This window comes from Lepus europaeus, chromosome 13 (assembly GCF_033115175.1).
Source record: "Lepus europaeus isolate LE1 chromosome 13, mLepTim1.pri, whole genome shotgun sequence".
In the NCBI taxonomy this organism is placed as follows: Eukaryota; Metazoa; Chordata; class Mammalia; order Lagomorpha; family Leporidae; genus Lepus; species Lepus europaeus.
Genome location: NC_084839.1, coordinates 613,771 through 628,873, shown reverse-complemented (window position 1 = coordinate 628,873; position 15,103 = coordinate 613,771). Strand labels below are relative to the sequence as shown.

The 15,103-nt window shown below is 56.7% G+C and overlaps 1 protein-coding gene across 1 annotated transcript in view; it reads right to left on the bottom strand.

Moving 5' to 3' along the window:
- TPO (thyroid peroxidase) overlaps positions 1-15,103 on the bottom strand; it is a 66,143-nt gene that overhangs the window by 20,631 nt on the left and 30,409 nt on the right. Inside the window, exons 6-11 of the mRNA XM_062210111.1 lie at positions 14,050-14,256; positions 7,830-8,336; positions 4,579-4,837; positions 2,904-3,074; positions 1,485-1,722; positions 679-887 (exon numbers count right to left, since the gene is read on the bottom strand). Of these exons, the coding sequence (XP_062066095.1) occupies positions 679-887; positions 1,485-1,722; positions 2,904-3,074; positions 4,579-4,837; positions 7,830-8,336; positions 14,050-14,256 (1,591 nt within the window). The remainder of the gene's footprint in view (positions 1-678; positions 888-1,484; positions 1,723-2,903; positions 3,075-4,578; positions 4,838-7,829; positions 8,337-14,049; positions 14,257-15,103) is intronic.

Here is a 15,103-nt window from a genome sequence, read left to right as displayed (position 1 = left end):
AGAAATGTGTGACATCCAGCCCCCACCTACAGCACTGGCATCCCACATGAACACTGGTTTGAGTCCCAGCTACTCTGCTTCTGATCCAGCTCCCTGCTGATGCACCTGGGAAAGCAGCAGCGATGGGTCAAGTGCACGGGCCTTTGCCATCCACACGGGAGACCCAGAGTTCCAGATTCCTGGCTTTGCCCTGGTGCAGCCCTGGCTGTTGCGACTATTTGGGGAGTGAACCAGCGCATGGAAGATCTCTAGCTCTGTCTTTCAAATAAATAATAAATCTTTAAAAAGTAAAAGAAAAAAGAAGTATGTAATCTCACCTGCTGCTTTCAACTGGGGCAATGTGCCCACAGGAATGGAGCAACTTGGTGGGTGATACTGGGGGCCCTACCAAGCCAGCACAGACCCTGTAGGCCAGTGCTGGGGTACTGCACCCCAACGACTCCCTGCGCCCTTTCTCCATGACACTGCTCAGAAAGGATGTCTGTCCCCTTGGACCAGGGTGCTCAGGCTGGTGGACTCGGCCTTCCTCAGTGGAGGACACAGCGCCTGCACGGGGCTGGCCCCAGTGATGACGCTGTTTGCTCAACCAGCCTGGGTCAGACACAGCTCTTGGGGAAGTCGCTCTCCTCTGCTACAGGCTGTGCTCTGTGCAGTGACGCAAAAGGGGCTTAAAATCACCTTGAGGGAGGGTCTCCCGCCACGCGTCCAGGTTCATGCCAGGGATGTCTTCACAGGACTCAAAGTCTCGGGGGAACTGTCCACCTTGGAAGGCATCGGCCGGCACCCTGGTGAGGCCCGTGTTGTCACAGACCACCCGGGACAAGGTGTGCTTCTCCAGTTCCAGCCGCTGGGCCTCAGTGAAGACTGGCCCGTGCTCCCACCAGAACCTCGGAGGAGAGAGCAGGAAGCGTGGGTGAGCGGGAGCCCCTCCAGTTCACTCACACACCAGGCACCCCAACATCACACTCTACAGGCCCAGCAAGGTGAACACAGCGTCCAGCCCAGGGCAGGATCAGGTGCCCAGAGAGGGAGGAGGAGGAGGGAGGGGAGGGGAGGGGAAGGGGGAGCAGGAGGGGGAAGAAGAGGAAGGTTGGGGAGAGCCAGGGAGGAGGGGGAGGAGGGAGGAAGGAGAAGGGAGGGGGAGGAACAGGCAGAAGGGAAGGGAAGAGGAGGGGCGAGGAGGGAGGGAGGAGGGGGAAGAGAGGAGAAAGGAGGCAGGGGGAGGAGGAGGAGGGCCTGTGGGCACCCAAGCCTGGCCTTTGCAACCTGAGCCTCTGCAGGGGCGTGGCCTCCATGGTGAGGGACACAGTGTGACTTCCCTGCCCGCAGCCCTCCACACCTGCTGGCCTCTGGGGGGCCCTGTGCTGTGTCTGCTCCCTTCTGCGCCCGCCCAGTCTCGCAGCGGAGGAAGCTGTGGCTGAGGGAGGTATCCCGCCAGGTCTCCGGAAGCCACAGGAGGCAGCGTGGCCACCATGGACGCCTACCTGTCCCCGTCCCTCAGGGCCTTCATCTGCCTGCCGATGATGCACGCGAACAGAGGCCCTGTGCGTGCCCCCGGGAGCAGCTTCTCAGCCAGGCCACCCAGCCAGATGTCGATGTTGTCGGGATGCCCGTACAGTTCCATCAGCCTGCGGACAACGCTGCGGTCGGCCAGGACCTCGCTGAGGTGAGCGGGGCTCTCCAGGCGCGGCAGGCCACAGAACACCCTCCACGCGTTGTAACCTGGGCAGGGGGCTGGGGTGAGCCATCTCGGTGTGCAGCTGCTGCCGCCCCTCACACCACAGCCCAGCCCCTGGAGCTCAGCATCCTGGAATACTCCAGCATCCACCTCAGGACGCGCACTGGAGGGGGTCACGGCGACCCATCCAGAACGTCCATGGGGGCTCGCTCTCACCCAGCAATGCTCAGCTCTGCCCCTACACAGATGCCGCCAGCCCCTCTCACAGGGGCCCACAGGGTCACCTCTCACCAGTGCTCAGGGGACCTTGTCAGTGCCGAGGCGGAGCCTGTTCTGCCCCGGGAGCCCAGCTCCTCATCACCCTCTCCAAAGCCCCCGTCCATGCTCATCCTGCCTCCCTGGACAGGCACTTTCCCTCCCCCTCCTCACACTGCCTTCCCCTCCCCCTCAGCTCAGCACCTCTCTGCCCCACATGCTCCCCTCCTCCCTCCGCAAGGCCAGACCAGAGCCTCCAGCTGCTGCCTGCTGTGGCACCACCATCTGACGGGAGCACGCACCAGGGTCCTCCACTGCTCCCCCTGCTTGTGTGGCCCTGTCTTACTCCTAGGGCCTCATCAGCCGTGGGCTCTGGAGCCCAGCACTCAAACACAGGCACAGGCACGTGGGGAGGACCGTGCCGGGTCTTTCGGGTGGTGAGGGACTCAGAGAGAAAGGGGGCAACTCGCAGGAATCTTGGGTTTGGACAGGATAAGAGGAAAAGCACACACCTTCCAATCTGCCTGGGCAGGGCACAGAGGTGATGGAGGCAGCTGAGTAGGGGTTTCCACCTATAGGTGTGGCAGTGCCAAGTGCAGCACCAGATGCTGCTGGCCCCAGAACAGTGGGAAGGGCAAGAAGGGGACAGGAGTTGGGGTCTGACCACCTCCAGGGCTTCCTGAGAAACCAGACGCAGCCTTGCCAGGGTCTGCCCAGAAATTCTGCCTCCCTGTCTGGGGCCGGAAGTGCCTCGGCTCATGTGTCCCTGGGGTTCATGCGTCCTGGGGTTCCCGGGCTCCTGTACCATTTCCATTGTCTAAGAAAAACTGGACAGAGCCTCTTTGGCTGAGGAACAAGAGTGCCTGTGGCCCACTGCTCAGATGCTGGAGCAGATTTGCAGGTACATCTTCACCTGAACCAGTTTCCCCAAGAATGGCCACCCTCACAGCACATGTACAGGCGAGCAGACCTGGCAGCCCGTGGTCCCGGCCCCTCTGCAGGTTCAGCGACGCCAGATCCAAGGTGCCCGAGTTCGACAGCACAAAGAGCCTTTCTGTCAGCTCCTCGTTCATCAGCTGGTCATGCGCCTGCAGTTTGGCTGGTCTTGCAAGAAGGCCTCTGACCAGCGGGTCCACCCCACCTGGGAGACAGCACACAAGCTGCTGAGACTTGCTGCTCAGTGCTAGTGCACAGTGCGACATCTCTGTGACAGGGCCCATCGGTTCTCAGCAAATCCTGTGTGTCAGCTTGTGAATTCCAGAACGGACTCCAGGGTGCTTCCATCAAGCTGAGGACCCCGCCCCGCTCTGCACTAGCCGCGTGGGGCAGACCTTGGGCCTTTACAATCAAAGGGGCCCGGCGCCGTGGCTCAACAGGCTAATCCTCCGCCTTGCGGCGCCGGCTCACCGGGTTCTAGTCCCGGTCGGGGCACCGATCCTGTCCCGGTTGCCCCTCTTCCAGGCCAGCTCTCTGCTGTGGCCAGGGAGTGCAGTGGAGGATGGCCCAAGTGTTTGGGCTCTGCACCCCATGGGAGACCAGGATAAGCACCTGGCTCCTGCCATCGGAACAGCGCGGTGCGCCGGCCGCAGCGCGCTACCGCGGCGGCCATTGGAGGGTGAACCAACGGCAACGGAAGACCTTTCTCTCTGTCTCTCTCTCACTGTCCACTCTGCCTGTCAAAAATAAAAAAAAATAAAACAAACAAAAAAAAAAAACAATCAAAGGGGCCAGAGACGGGGCCCGCCAGTCGTTCAAGTTTTAGGTTTTGTTTTTGGTGGCGGAAACATCACAATCAAATAACTTGAAATGTCTGGAACAGGAAAGACAGACTGGGCCCAAGGGCTGTCGGGACCCAAGTGGCCATGCCCACCCCCTCCAAAGGCCCTGGGGTCATCCTCACCGAACAGACCCAGAGGTGCGTGCACCCCCACTTGAGTGCAGTCAGATCTGTTTGGGGTCAGTTTGACTTCAGGGTGTCCCTGAACATACAGCTCAGGGCCCAGGATGTTTCTGCTGGTGTGGAAGTGGCTTTGCCTAAGATGGTGTTGGGGCTTTCAGACAGATGAACACCGGGAAAGGGCCAGAAGGAAGGAGGCAGCTGCCCAGGGGACTTGGTATTCTCTTCTCAACGTCTCTCCCAGAGGCAACCCAGGTGCACACGTCCTGAGCTCATGGTGCCGATCATAACCACAGGACGCGTCAGCACTCCGCCATGAAGGACCAACGGCAGCAGCTACAACGGGCACATTTAAAGGCAGATTTCTCCCTCTGTGTTTTCTGAAACCACGAGCAGAGAGTTAGCTGCCCCTGAATGGGTCATCCTGTGGATCAGAAATGTGACAGAAAGCATCTTTGATGAACAAATTTATCTTGCCTGTGGCCCGTGGACCACAAGGTCCATGAAATCTTTCTGTCTGGTCCTGCCAAGGCAACTACAGGCAGGACTCAGAATTCAATAAATCTATAGCAAGCTAATATAAGCTGAGGATTTTATATGACCTGTGACATTATAAGTATCCAAATGGGCTCGGCAGACACACGGTTCCCACCCCTGTTGAACACTGGAAGCTTGGTTAGCACCAGCCACGCGGACAGCAGGGCGGTGGCTGGAGGAGGTGGCGAGCGCCTGGTGGACAGACACGCACCTTCCTTGATGAGCCTCCAGGGGCTGAAGAACACATCGCGCAGCTGCAGCCTGGGGAGGCCCGGGGGCTCCTGGAAGTGGGCGTCCAGTCGCCGCACTCGCGGGTGCACTGTGGAATGGCCGAAGCGGAAGGCGGCCGTGGAGAAGACATTGGACACGGTGGGGTTCACGGTGGGGTCATAGCCTCCGTAGGGACCCACGTGCTGCTGGAAGGCCTGGGGTCCCAGGATCCTGGGAACGTAATCCCGCAGGGTGATGATCTGCAAGGAGAGGGGAGCAGGCGAGCTGCTGAGCAGGAACAGGAAGGCCCGGTGTCAGTGAGGGCTACGGTCAGAGTGACAGGACGAACGGCACCTTCCTAGCATCCCTGGGGACGCAGTTGTCAAGGGTGGGGGCCTGCAGGTAGACAGGGACAGGTGGGGCGCCAACCGCTCCACTAAGTCCTAACAGCCTTTGCTCCTGCATGTAGGATTGGGTGAGACATGTCACAGACATCCCCAGGCACCCTCCGGGGGTCACACAGAACCTGCTGCCCTGCACACACGCAGGACAGGGGCTGCCTGCCACTGTCCCCCAGAAGACATTCCCGTCACAAGCCACCTCTCCCCTCATCTCCCGCTGTACCGCGCAGTCCCCTGACCTTGAACACAAGACACATATCTGAAACCAGCTCCCCTCAAGGACGCTGGCCCTGGAGCCCAGGATCCAGGCAACTTGAGCTCCTACCCTGCCACCACGTGCAGCTGCCCGACTCTGGGGAGTCTGCTAAATCTGTGCTCTCTGTGGAAAAGCCTCTTTCCACATAACAGACAGCAATTTTACACAGATCACAGTTCTGGTCTACATACATCAGTGAATTTCCATCCTCCAGTTTAAAGCAAATCAACGTAGGCCAGGCAGGGGGTCAGGAAGGGATGAGGAGCCCAGTCTGGCCAACACCTAGGCCATGAGCCCCGCCCAGATCCGTCACCTTCCAGCCAAGGCCGGGCACACCCACTGCTCATCCTACAGCTGGGCCTCAGTCTCCATTATGCCCCAGATGCCATGACACCTTTCTGGAGACCACCACATGTGCTGCAGCCCCACCCACACCCTGCCTCCTTGGGATCTGGGATCAGGCCCTGCCCTGAGTTCTCCCAGCCCCGGCTGAGGGCAGTTCTGCTGCATGAGGTTGGCGGCACGCACACTGCAGCGTGCACCATCCCTTTGCCTTTCGGTAAAGCCTGCTCCATTGTTCACCTCCATCTGCGTCTCCCACTTGTATTCTTGCAGAGGGAAGAGAAGAACCTGGACTGAGTCTGGCCCAGCCAGGGCTGTCAATCTCCAGAATATAATTTGGGGATCCCCATCTCTGTGACAAAATGATACCCAAATTAAAGAGTGTGTGGTGTGCACAGCTCCTGTGATTTAGGATCCGTGCCAGGACGAAGCTCCTGGGTTTCTTCTTCCTCTCCCCCTTCTGAATTGTGCTCCCAGCTCTCTGCTGGTTCTGTGAGAGACAGAGACAGGGTGAGCGGCAGTGGCCTTGGCCGTGTCTGAGCGCGTGTGGATTTCACAGGGGAGGGTGAACCCCTGCTTCTGTCCTCCTTCATAATTTCAGCTCATATTATCAAGCACCTACTCTGGACCAGGCATATTGCAGGTGCTGGGAAAAAGAACTCAACGCCCAGATGACAGTGTCCGTCATGGTGGAGCTTCTGTTCAGAGAGGACACAGAACAAAGTTGACAGAACAGACCAGTTCCTAAGGCATCGGGGCTTGTAAAGCTGTCAGCCCTGCTCCAACCTGCTCACCTGTCAGGCAGCGTCTGAGCAGCCGTGACAGTAGCATGGGCACAGATGCAGAGTCCTACAGCAACACGGTCTATACTGGCTTCACTGCTCCCCTCAAACACCCAGTGTGGGTATTTTGAACATTCTAACAATCTAGTTTTGTACACCTGTCTTGTCGGTCACTTGCTTCTTCTCAATTCCACCGTTTAAGCTTCAAGTCAGGCTCTGTGTATCCTGTTCCTGCTTTCATTACTGACTCCAGTACCCTACATACACAGACACACATACATGCGCATGCAAGCCTAACCTGACATGCACGCAGACACACATACATGCACACACATGCCTAACCTGACATGCACACACATTCATGCACACACATGCCTAACCTGACATGCACACAGACACACACATACACACACATGCCTAACATATCCTGCACACACATCCATGCATGCACATGCCTAACATGCAGGCACATACATGCACATGCATGTCTAACCTGACATGCACACAGACACACAATCATGCACACACATGCCTAACCAGCCTTGGCTGTGGCTGACAGGCACTGAACACTCACACGGTCCTGTGTAGTCGATAAAGACAGACTCACTCCCTGCTGCTGCCCAGCCTGCCCCCGAGGCTCAGGTGCCCTCACCACTCAGCAACTAAGGGGTCACTGCCTGGGCCATGGGGGCTTCCAGGCTGGGTGCCTGGACTCTCACCTGCAGCAGTCATGCATGCTTGGACAAGACTCACCTTGCTTCTCTGTAAAATGGGGTTGGCCACCCAGGGCCTGGAGCGATGGAGACACACGAGTGGGAACTACTAATGCAAGGTATTGCGCTTGTCTTACATAACCCAGCAAGACTGCAGATTCAGCCATGGTGTTTTACCTGTGCAAGTCACTCTCACATCACACAGTGAGTATGCAGGCTCCATTCAAGGCAGTCAGATTCAGTGTGAAAAACAATCACAACATGAAGAAAAGAATTAACACGGCTGCTTAGTTTAACTTGCTATTTCAGAAATCTCACCCAGGAACATGGAGTCCTTTATTTACTCCACTGTTTGCAAAACAGAAAAACACCACCATCATTGGTGTCCACCACCTGAAGGGTTGTTATGAGGGCTGTTAAATGGGCTAAAATCTGCAAAGCGTGGAAGTCCTGGGTGGGCTGAGCCTGTTACTAGGGTGGGACTGGCACTGGGATCATCACAATGGCTGGGGGGGGGGGGGTGCGGAGCCCAGGAGGGAACCCTGCAGCTCTCAAGTTAGCCCCATGTCCCTGGCCAAGGTGCCCACGATGACCTTGCCTGCACCTGCCAAAGGGCACCCTGGATTCTGTGCCCACCTCTACGGGGCATCCATAACCTCCTGTGCAGCCGCCGGTAGCTGGATTCTGCACTCTTCCAAACAGAGTGACCAAGGCCTCGCCCCACCCTGCAGGGGTGCCCACGGTGACTCCTCACTCACCTGGTGCAGGGCGCCCACCACCTTGCGCGCCTCCTGGTACGTGGTGTCCGCACTCCAGTGCGGGTTGAGGGCCTTGAACTTGGCAGCCAGGCGGTTGTGCTCACGCACCCACAGCGTGTGCACGGCTGTCAGGGAGGGGACCTCACTGGCACGGCCATCCCCAGCCAGGAAGCAAGGGGCATGGGACTCCCCCGGGGCTCCAGGCTCTGGCGCGCAGGCAGCGGGCACGTGCAGTGCAAAGGGCAGGTAGGCGCGGCCGGCGTCCCAGTGGCGGGTGTTGATGCGAAGCAGCCCCTCGGCACTGGTCCAGTTGCGCAGCTGCTTCTCAGAGGCGGGGGAGCTGCCGTACACGGTGGAAGCATCGAGGAAGGAAGTCAGCCCGTTCATCTGCTGCCGCGGGTTTGCCTGGGACAGGTTGCCAAAGAGCGCACCCTGGTCCCCGGTGCCGCAGGCAGGAGCGGAGCGGTAGAAGGGCAGACAGGTGGTAGGCGAGGCGTTCCCAGGGAGCTGCAGGGCAGAGGGGAGAGTGGAGGTCACCTCGGGCCTCGGGCACCCTCTTAGAGACACAAGGAGCCCCAGGCAGGGGCGACCGTCAATGCCAGGGTTTCCCGTACTCCTGTGCTCTCCCTGTGGGGTCAGCCCACAGGCCCTTCTGGCCCTTCCTGGGAAGGCAGAGCCGGTGGGATGGAGCCCCCACCAGGGGAGCGGGTGTCCCTGATCAGTGTCCTGCTCCTGCCCCTGGGGTCCCGCTGACCTCTTCTCCCCCATTACCTGGGCTTCCGTTAAGGGCATGGGGCAGAGTCACAGGGGGTTGCTGGCTGGAGGGGCAGGGCCGCTGGGTCTGGTTCCAGCTCTGCCTGTGGTCTGACAGCTGTGTGTGGGGGCAACACCAAGACCCTGCACTCTCCGGGCACCTTCACAGCTTTCCTGGGCAGAGTCAGGCCGGGGCCATGCAGAGCACGCGGCTCTGCCCCACTGTGGATGTGCCCAGGTTAGCCCTGCTCTGGGACGCTGGGCCTTCCCCAGCTCCAGGAAGTGGGATCCTCACGGGCGTCCTCCTGCCTTGGGTCTGAGGCCCAGAGGTCAGACCTCCTGCCCACAGAGGCAGGGCACAAGGGACGGGCAGGTTCTGGAGGGAGGCCTCTTACGAAAACCCCAGAGTACACAGCCCTGCCTGGTGAGGAATGAGGAAGAGCAGAGGACCTGGGGCCACTCCGGCGGGCACGGACCTGAGGGCCAGGGGCAGCTCACAGAGGACCTTCTATACCTGTGGCACTGGAATTCACGCATGTGACAGAGGCCGCAGAGGGAGTCACCCTGGGGAAAAGGAGCAGGCTGGGTGAGCCCAGGTCCAGCCCACAAGGAAGGGGTGTCCCCTGAGACCCCTCAGGAAGCTGGGCTCAGGATGGAGCGCAGAGCAGGAGGGCTTGGACCACGAGGGCCACCAGGAAACCACAGTTGGAGCCCAGAGTCCCATCAGCTAAAATAAAGCAAAAGAACGGAAAAGCTCAGAGAACCCTGGCAACAGACACATCAGTCTTCACCCTTCACCCAAGATCAGAAAAGAAAGAATGGGTTAAGTTAGAGAGCACAGATAATAGGCTGGCAATAAAGTTCTCCTGGATAATCCTTGATCAAAGACACATTTTAAAATAAATTGAAATCTTCGTAGAAATCGATGGAAGTGGAGCCAGGAGGCAAACCAGGCACAAACAGCATTCAAAAGGATCAACGTGTGTGCAGACGCGGGGGCTGAGCGATTACAGGTACACTTCAGCCGGGTTTTATTCACTATGGCAGAAAGGCAATCATGATCCGTCAGCATCGATGCAACACACTAACAGACTAACCATCAAACTCTGGGAGCGTACACAAAACGCCGGGGGAAATGAGCTGGTGACTGCAGAAGACAGGTCAGTTGGTAAGGCCCGAGGCTCACAGACCCGTGTGTGGAAAAGCCGGTTCTGGTGAGCCTCTCAACAGAACTGCCCCAGCTGGACAAGGCCAGGCTGCAGCTCTGTGGAGGAGCCAAGAGTCAAGATGGGTTCCTAAGCCGGAAGAGAGCATGGAGGACATGGCCGTGACGGGGTGTCCGTCGGGAGGCCGTGGTGCAAGGACTGAGCAGGAGGGCAGGTGGGCATCTGAGAGGACTGCGTCGGAATCAGTGTGGAAAAGGGAATCTGCTCAAAGTGATCACCACTTAGAAAAGCACCCTAGTAGATCCCTACCTCTCACTGTTGATCAGTGTAAATTTCTAATAAAGTTTTCTATAAAACCTCCATCTTGAAAATATTCAAAGGAAACCATACTGTGCATTCACAACCTTCAGGTCGGGAAGCACTGCTTAGTAAGACAACTCACAAGCACAGAGGGCAAAGACTGACTCGTTAAAACATATCAAAATTGAGAACCCAACGAAAATAACTGCACCATCAGCAGAATTACAAGGCGAGCAGTTGTGTATGACTAAGCATTGATGCTGAGACTGCGCAGAGACTGTGCCTGTCCAGCTATGGAAACGGATCTGAAGGGAACAAAGGGCGGACACAGAAGGCGGCTGTCACTCAGCAGTGACGTGCGGTGCACACTGCCTCTTTCTCTGCTCCTCAACGCGTCAAGTTACACTCATGGCTGCTGAGAGATAACCAGTTAGAAAACACAACTTAGGATCCCACTGTTGTTGGGCATTTTGCGAGTATTCATTACAATTAAAGCATGCACATAACCCTGTCTTCTAGTTCCACTTGTTATATACCCAGAAACTAGTAGTATTCGAATTTTTACAATGTTCATGTATCTGTGAGTGATGCACACGGTTATTACTAAAAATGGGTAACTGTTTTAAAAAGAAAAATGCAAAAAGAGGTAAATAGAAGGTTGGATTTCAGCCTGGCCAATGGGTGGGAGGGACATGACAAGGACAGGCCAGCCCTGTGCACCATGGCAAAGTGTGGATACATCAGGGAAACTTTACGGAGCAACACAGGCACAAGAAACGATGCAGAGTTTAACTATGCACGTGATTTTCCTGCTGCTGCCTGCAGCACAGGCGAGCGATGCAGAGAACCAAGGAAGTAACAGCCCCATGGAGGCGCCACCCGGCCAGAGGGAGGGGACACACGCAGGAGAGGGCTCAGTGAGGGCCGAGTGCAAGGTCTGGCAGCAAAGGCACCAATGCCCTTGGGGAAATGGCACCGTGGTGCTGATGGCCCCAAGCAACGAGCACAGAGAGTCAGGGAGAGACAGTGCCATGAGAGTGAGGACAGAGGGGGGCCGCCCTCCCATGACTGACACCGGCTGGAGCACTGGTACCCACATACCAGCTCACTGCTCAGCAGAAATCAGTAGCAAAAGCGGACTCAAGCCACACAGCCCCTGCAGGGGCAGCTGAAGTAGCCAAGTGATGAATTCATTAGCAGAGAAGCTGATATCTGCATCGAATGAAGCTTCTAAAGCAGATCATCAGTTACCAGCGCCTGGAGCCCACCCACAAGCAGGTGTTTTCTGTAGTCCTTGGTCTCCCGCTGCCCTGCAGGACGAGGGTCACATGTGGGAAGGGGGGCCCCTAAGACCAGGGAGGTGCAGAGGTGCCTTGGCAGTGTGAGTCTGTGCACAGGTACTTAAAACACTTCGTTTTTTTTGTTGTTGTTGTTTTTGTTTTTTTTTACTTTTTGACATGCAGAGTGGACAGAGAGAAAGGTCTTCCTTTTGCCATTGGTTCACCCTCCAATGGCCGCCGCGGCTGGCGCGCTGCAGCCGGCGCACCACGCTGTTCTGATGGCAGGAGCCAGGTGCTTATCCTGGTCTCCCATGGGGTGCAGGACCCAAGGACTTGGGCCATCCTCCACTGCACTCCCTGGCCACAGCAGAGAGCTGGCCTGGAAGAGGGGCAACCGGGACAGGATCGGTGCCCTGACCGGGACTAGAACCTGGTGTGCCAGCGCCGCTAGGCGGAGGATTAGCCTGTTGAGCCACGGCGCCGGCCAAAACACTTCATTTTAGTCTCAGGCAGATGCTGGAAGCATGTTTGCCTTAGGAATGGTGAGCAAACAAGGGGCTAAGAAAGTGGATCATTTTGGTTTTTGTTTGGGATTCAGAAATCCCACTGCTTCTAAGCTCACTGCCCACCTTCCAGCCTCACATTGCTCTCCAAATACTCAGAGGCCACACTCGGTCCGCCAGAGCCAGGCCGCCCAGCACTCCCAACACTAACGGGGGATGCACCGACTGGTGGGCTCAAGGGGTTGGTTCCAGGGGTTCTGCACGCTTTTCATCCCACTGGAGTGACCTTCAGCTAAATCATTTGACACAAAACCCTACCCCGGAGAGCAGAGGAGTCTGATAGCTGACAGAGCATTTATGCACAAGCCAGGGGGCAAATTCCCAGGATGCACAGGTCCCAGAGGAAGTCCCAGAAGGCAAGCCTGCTCCGCTGCTGTTCTCACTCCTGGCACACGACCATCCCTCTGCTAGAGGGAGTGTTGCCTTTTACTTTTATTTTTTCAATGTTAATTTGTTTACTTTCATTCTATCTGAAAGGCAGAGAGATCTAGCCAGGAACTCAGAACTCAAATTGGGTCTTCTACGTTGGGGGCAGGGAAGCAAGTATTTGGGCCATCACCTGCTGCCTCCCAGGGTGGACGTTAGCAGGAAGCTGGACAGGAAGCAGAGGAGCTGAGATTGAAGCCAAAGTTTATGATGTGGGATGTAGGCACCCGAAATGGAAAGACTGTTGCACCACAGGCCCACTCCCTTACTTTTTAAATGATCTAAAAACTAATTTTCTATAAATTCAAAAGTAATATATGCTCAATAATGACCATCGGAAAAATGTCCTATCAATTTCACTAACTCAAGAACCATTTCACCATTTTCAATAACATCATTTTGTAGTGGAATTACTGACAGTTATATTTCCCATGTACTAGAGTCTACTTAATTCACATTCTGTGATCAAGTTATTTCCACTATTTTCATGATGCAAATGATCGCCATGAACAAGTGCTACATTAGCAGGTGGGAAACAGACTTTTTTTTTTTGTATAGACAACAAACATGTAGTCATAGCTAAGGAGTTACAAGGCAAGGCTGGAACCCAAGATCTGTGTGAGAGGTGGAGGGAAAAACCGCTTCTCCAGGCTACAAAGCTCAGTGGGTTTGCAGTAGTTTAGGTTTGGAGCCACTTAGGTGAGAACTGGGCTCTGGTTACCAGACTGCCACCAGAGACACCCCAAATAGCTCCCACCTCAGATGGAGAGGAAGGGGGACAAGGGGTGCCCTTCCTGGGGTGGGGGGAGGGGACCCTGGTTGGGGCTGCTTCTGTGACTCTCACAGCATCTCCTGTCCTGGGTCCACCCTGGGTCCATTCAGGGCCTTGCCAGTTGAGGCCTCCTCCAGAGAAGCCCAAAGTTGTGTTGCTGGTTCTCTCAAGCGCGGCGCACAAAGCAGCTGCCAGCAAGGGCTGCCGAGCGAGCGTCAGCGAGGACGTGGGCTCCAACAGCACAGGCTTTATCAAAAAACGTTCTTGCTGGCTTCCAAGCTGCTTTCTCTGGAGAAGTAATGAGAAATCCTGGGACAAAATCCCCCACCTGCACTGTCCCTGTCTGTGCTGCTGACAGTGGAAATGGTTGTGCGATCAAGGGAAGGCAATGCTGCAGAGCCCCTCGGGCTCCCTGACTTGTCCATCAGCTACAGTAGCTAACGCAGCTCAGTCCCATTTCTGCACCGAGCGAGATGGAGAGAGCATGCATCCAATACACGCGCACACGCACTCACGTGCGAGAGCACGCATCCAGTACGCGCGCACACGCGCTCACGTGCGAGAGCACGCATCCAGTACGCGCGCACACGCACTCACGTGCGAGAGCACGCATCCAGTACGCGCGCACACGCACTCACGTGCGAGAGCACGCATCCAGTACGCGCGCACACGCACTCACGTGCGAGAGCACGCATCCAGTACGCACACACACGCACTCATGTGCGAGAGCACGCATCCAGTACACACACACACGCATTCATGTGCGAGACGCTGAGATGACTGTGGTAACTTCTGGTGGGGTGCCTAGGAAAGTCACAGCTGGTAACCCCTGGGAACGGGACAAAAGGGGCGGGTTCTGGCATTTTGTTTCACATTTTCCTTGATTTGAAGTGACAATTGTTCACATCATGATGACATTCTGGAAGGCTTCAAAATTATTTTGGAAGGCTTCAAAATTACCTGTATGGGGAAACATGGGCTTTGGTTCTCGCACGTCAGCTGGCAGTCAGCTCCCCCCGAGAACGAGGCTCTGCTGGGGCTCTGGGGTGTGAAGGCAATGTCGTGACTGATGTACTGTCCCCATGCCGTCAGGAAATCCGAGTGCTGCTCGTCGTCTGTCACAGCCTCATTGGGGGCTCGAATAACTTGTCTTGTCACCTCCCGAACCTGGGGATGAAGCTATGGGTCATCCACATAACGCGTAACCATCAGGATGAAACAGTGCAGGGCTCAGGGCACAGCCCGGACACAGGAGTCACCCCAGGTCAGGATGAAGTGCACAGCTCAGGGCATAGCTCTGACACCAGAAGTCATCCCAGGTCAGGGGTCACCCTTGGGTCAGTACAAGGCGGTGCAGGGCTCAGGGCATAGCTCTGACACCAGAGGTCACCCAGGTCAGGATGAAGTGCACAGCTCAGGGCATAGCTCCAACACCAGGGGTCACCCTCAGGTCAGTACAAGGCGGTGCAGGGCGCAGGGCATAGTTCTGACACCAGGGGTCACCCTCAGGTCAGTACAAGGCGGTGCAGGGCGCAGGGCATAGCTCTGACACCAGAGGTCACCCAAGTCAGGATGAAGTGCACAGCTCAGGGCATAGCTCCAACACCAGGGGTCACCCTCAGGTCAGTACAAGGCGGTGCACAGCTCAGAGGGCACAGCCCTGACACTGGGGGCTACCCTAGGCCCAGGAACGCGAGGGAGTTTGCCTGTCTGGATTTCCGAAGGGCTTGGGATTGACTTAGCTTTCCCATTTCTTCCTTTCTGCACTGGGCTGATTTCTCCTCCTCACAGACCTTGAGGGAGGAATTCTGTCCCAGGACGGATCATACATGGGGCTCCCCACACCTGCTGTGGACGACTTCCATGGTGAGATCAGGGGCCGATGCTGCGTCGGGATGGGATTGGGGGAACTCGGGAGGGAGTGGATGTGCTGTGCAAGTGTGGTGAACACAACTCTTTGCGGGTCAGAGGGCAGAAGAATACCCCCGCCCCTGCCCTTGGAAGCTGCAGTTGT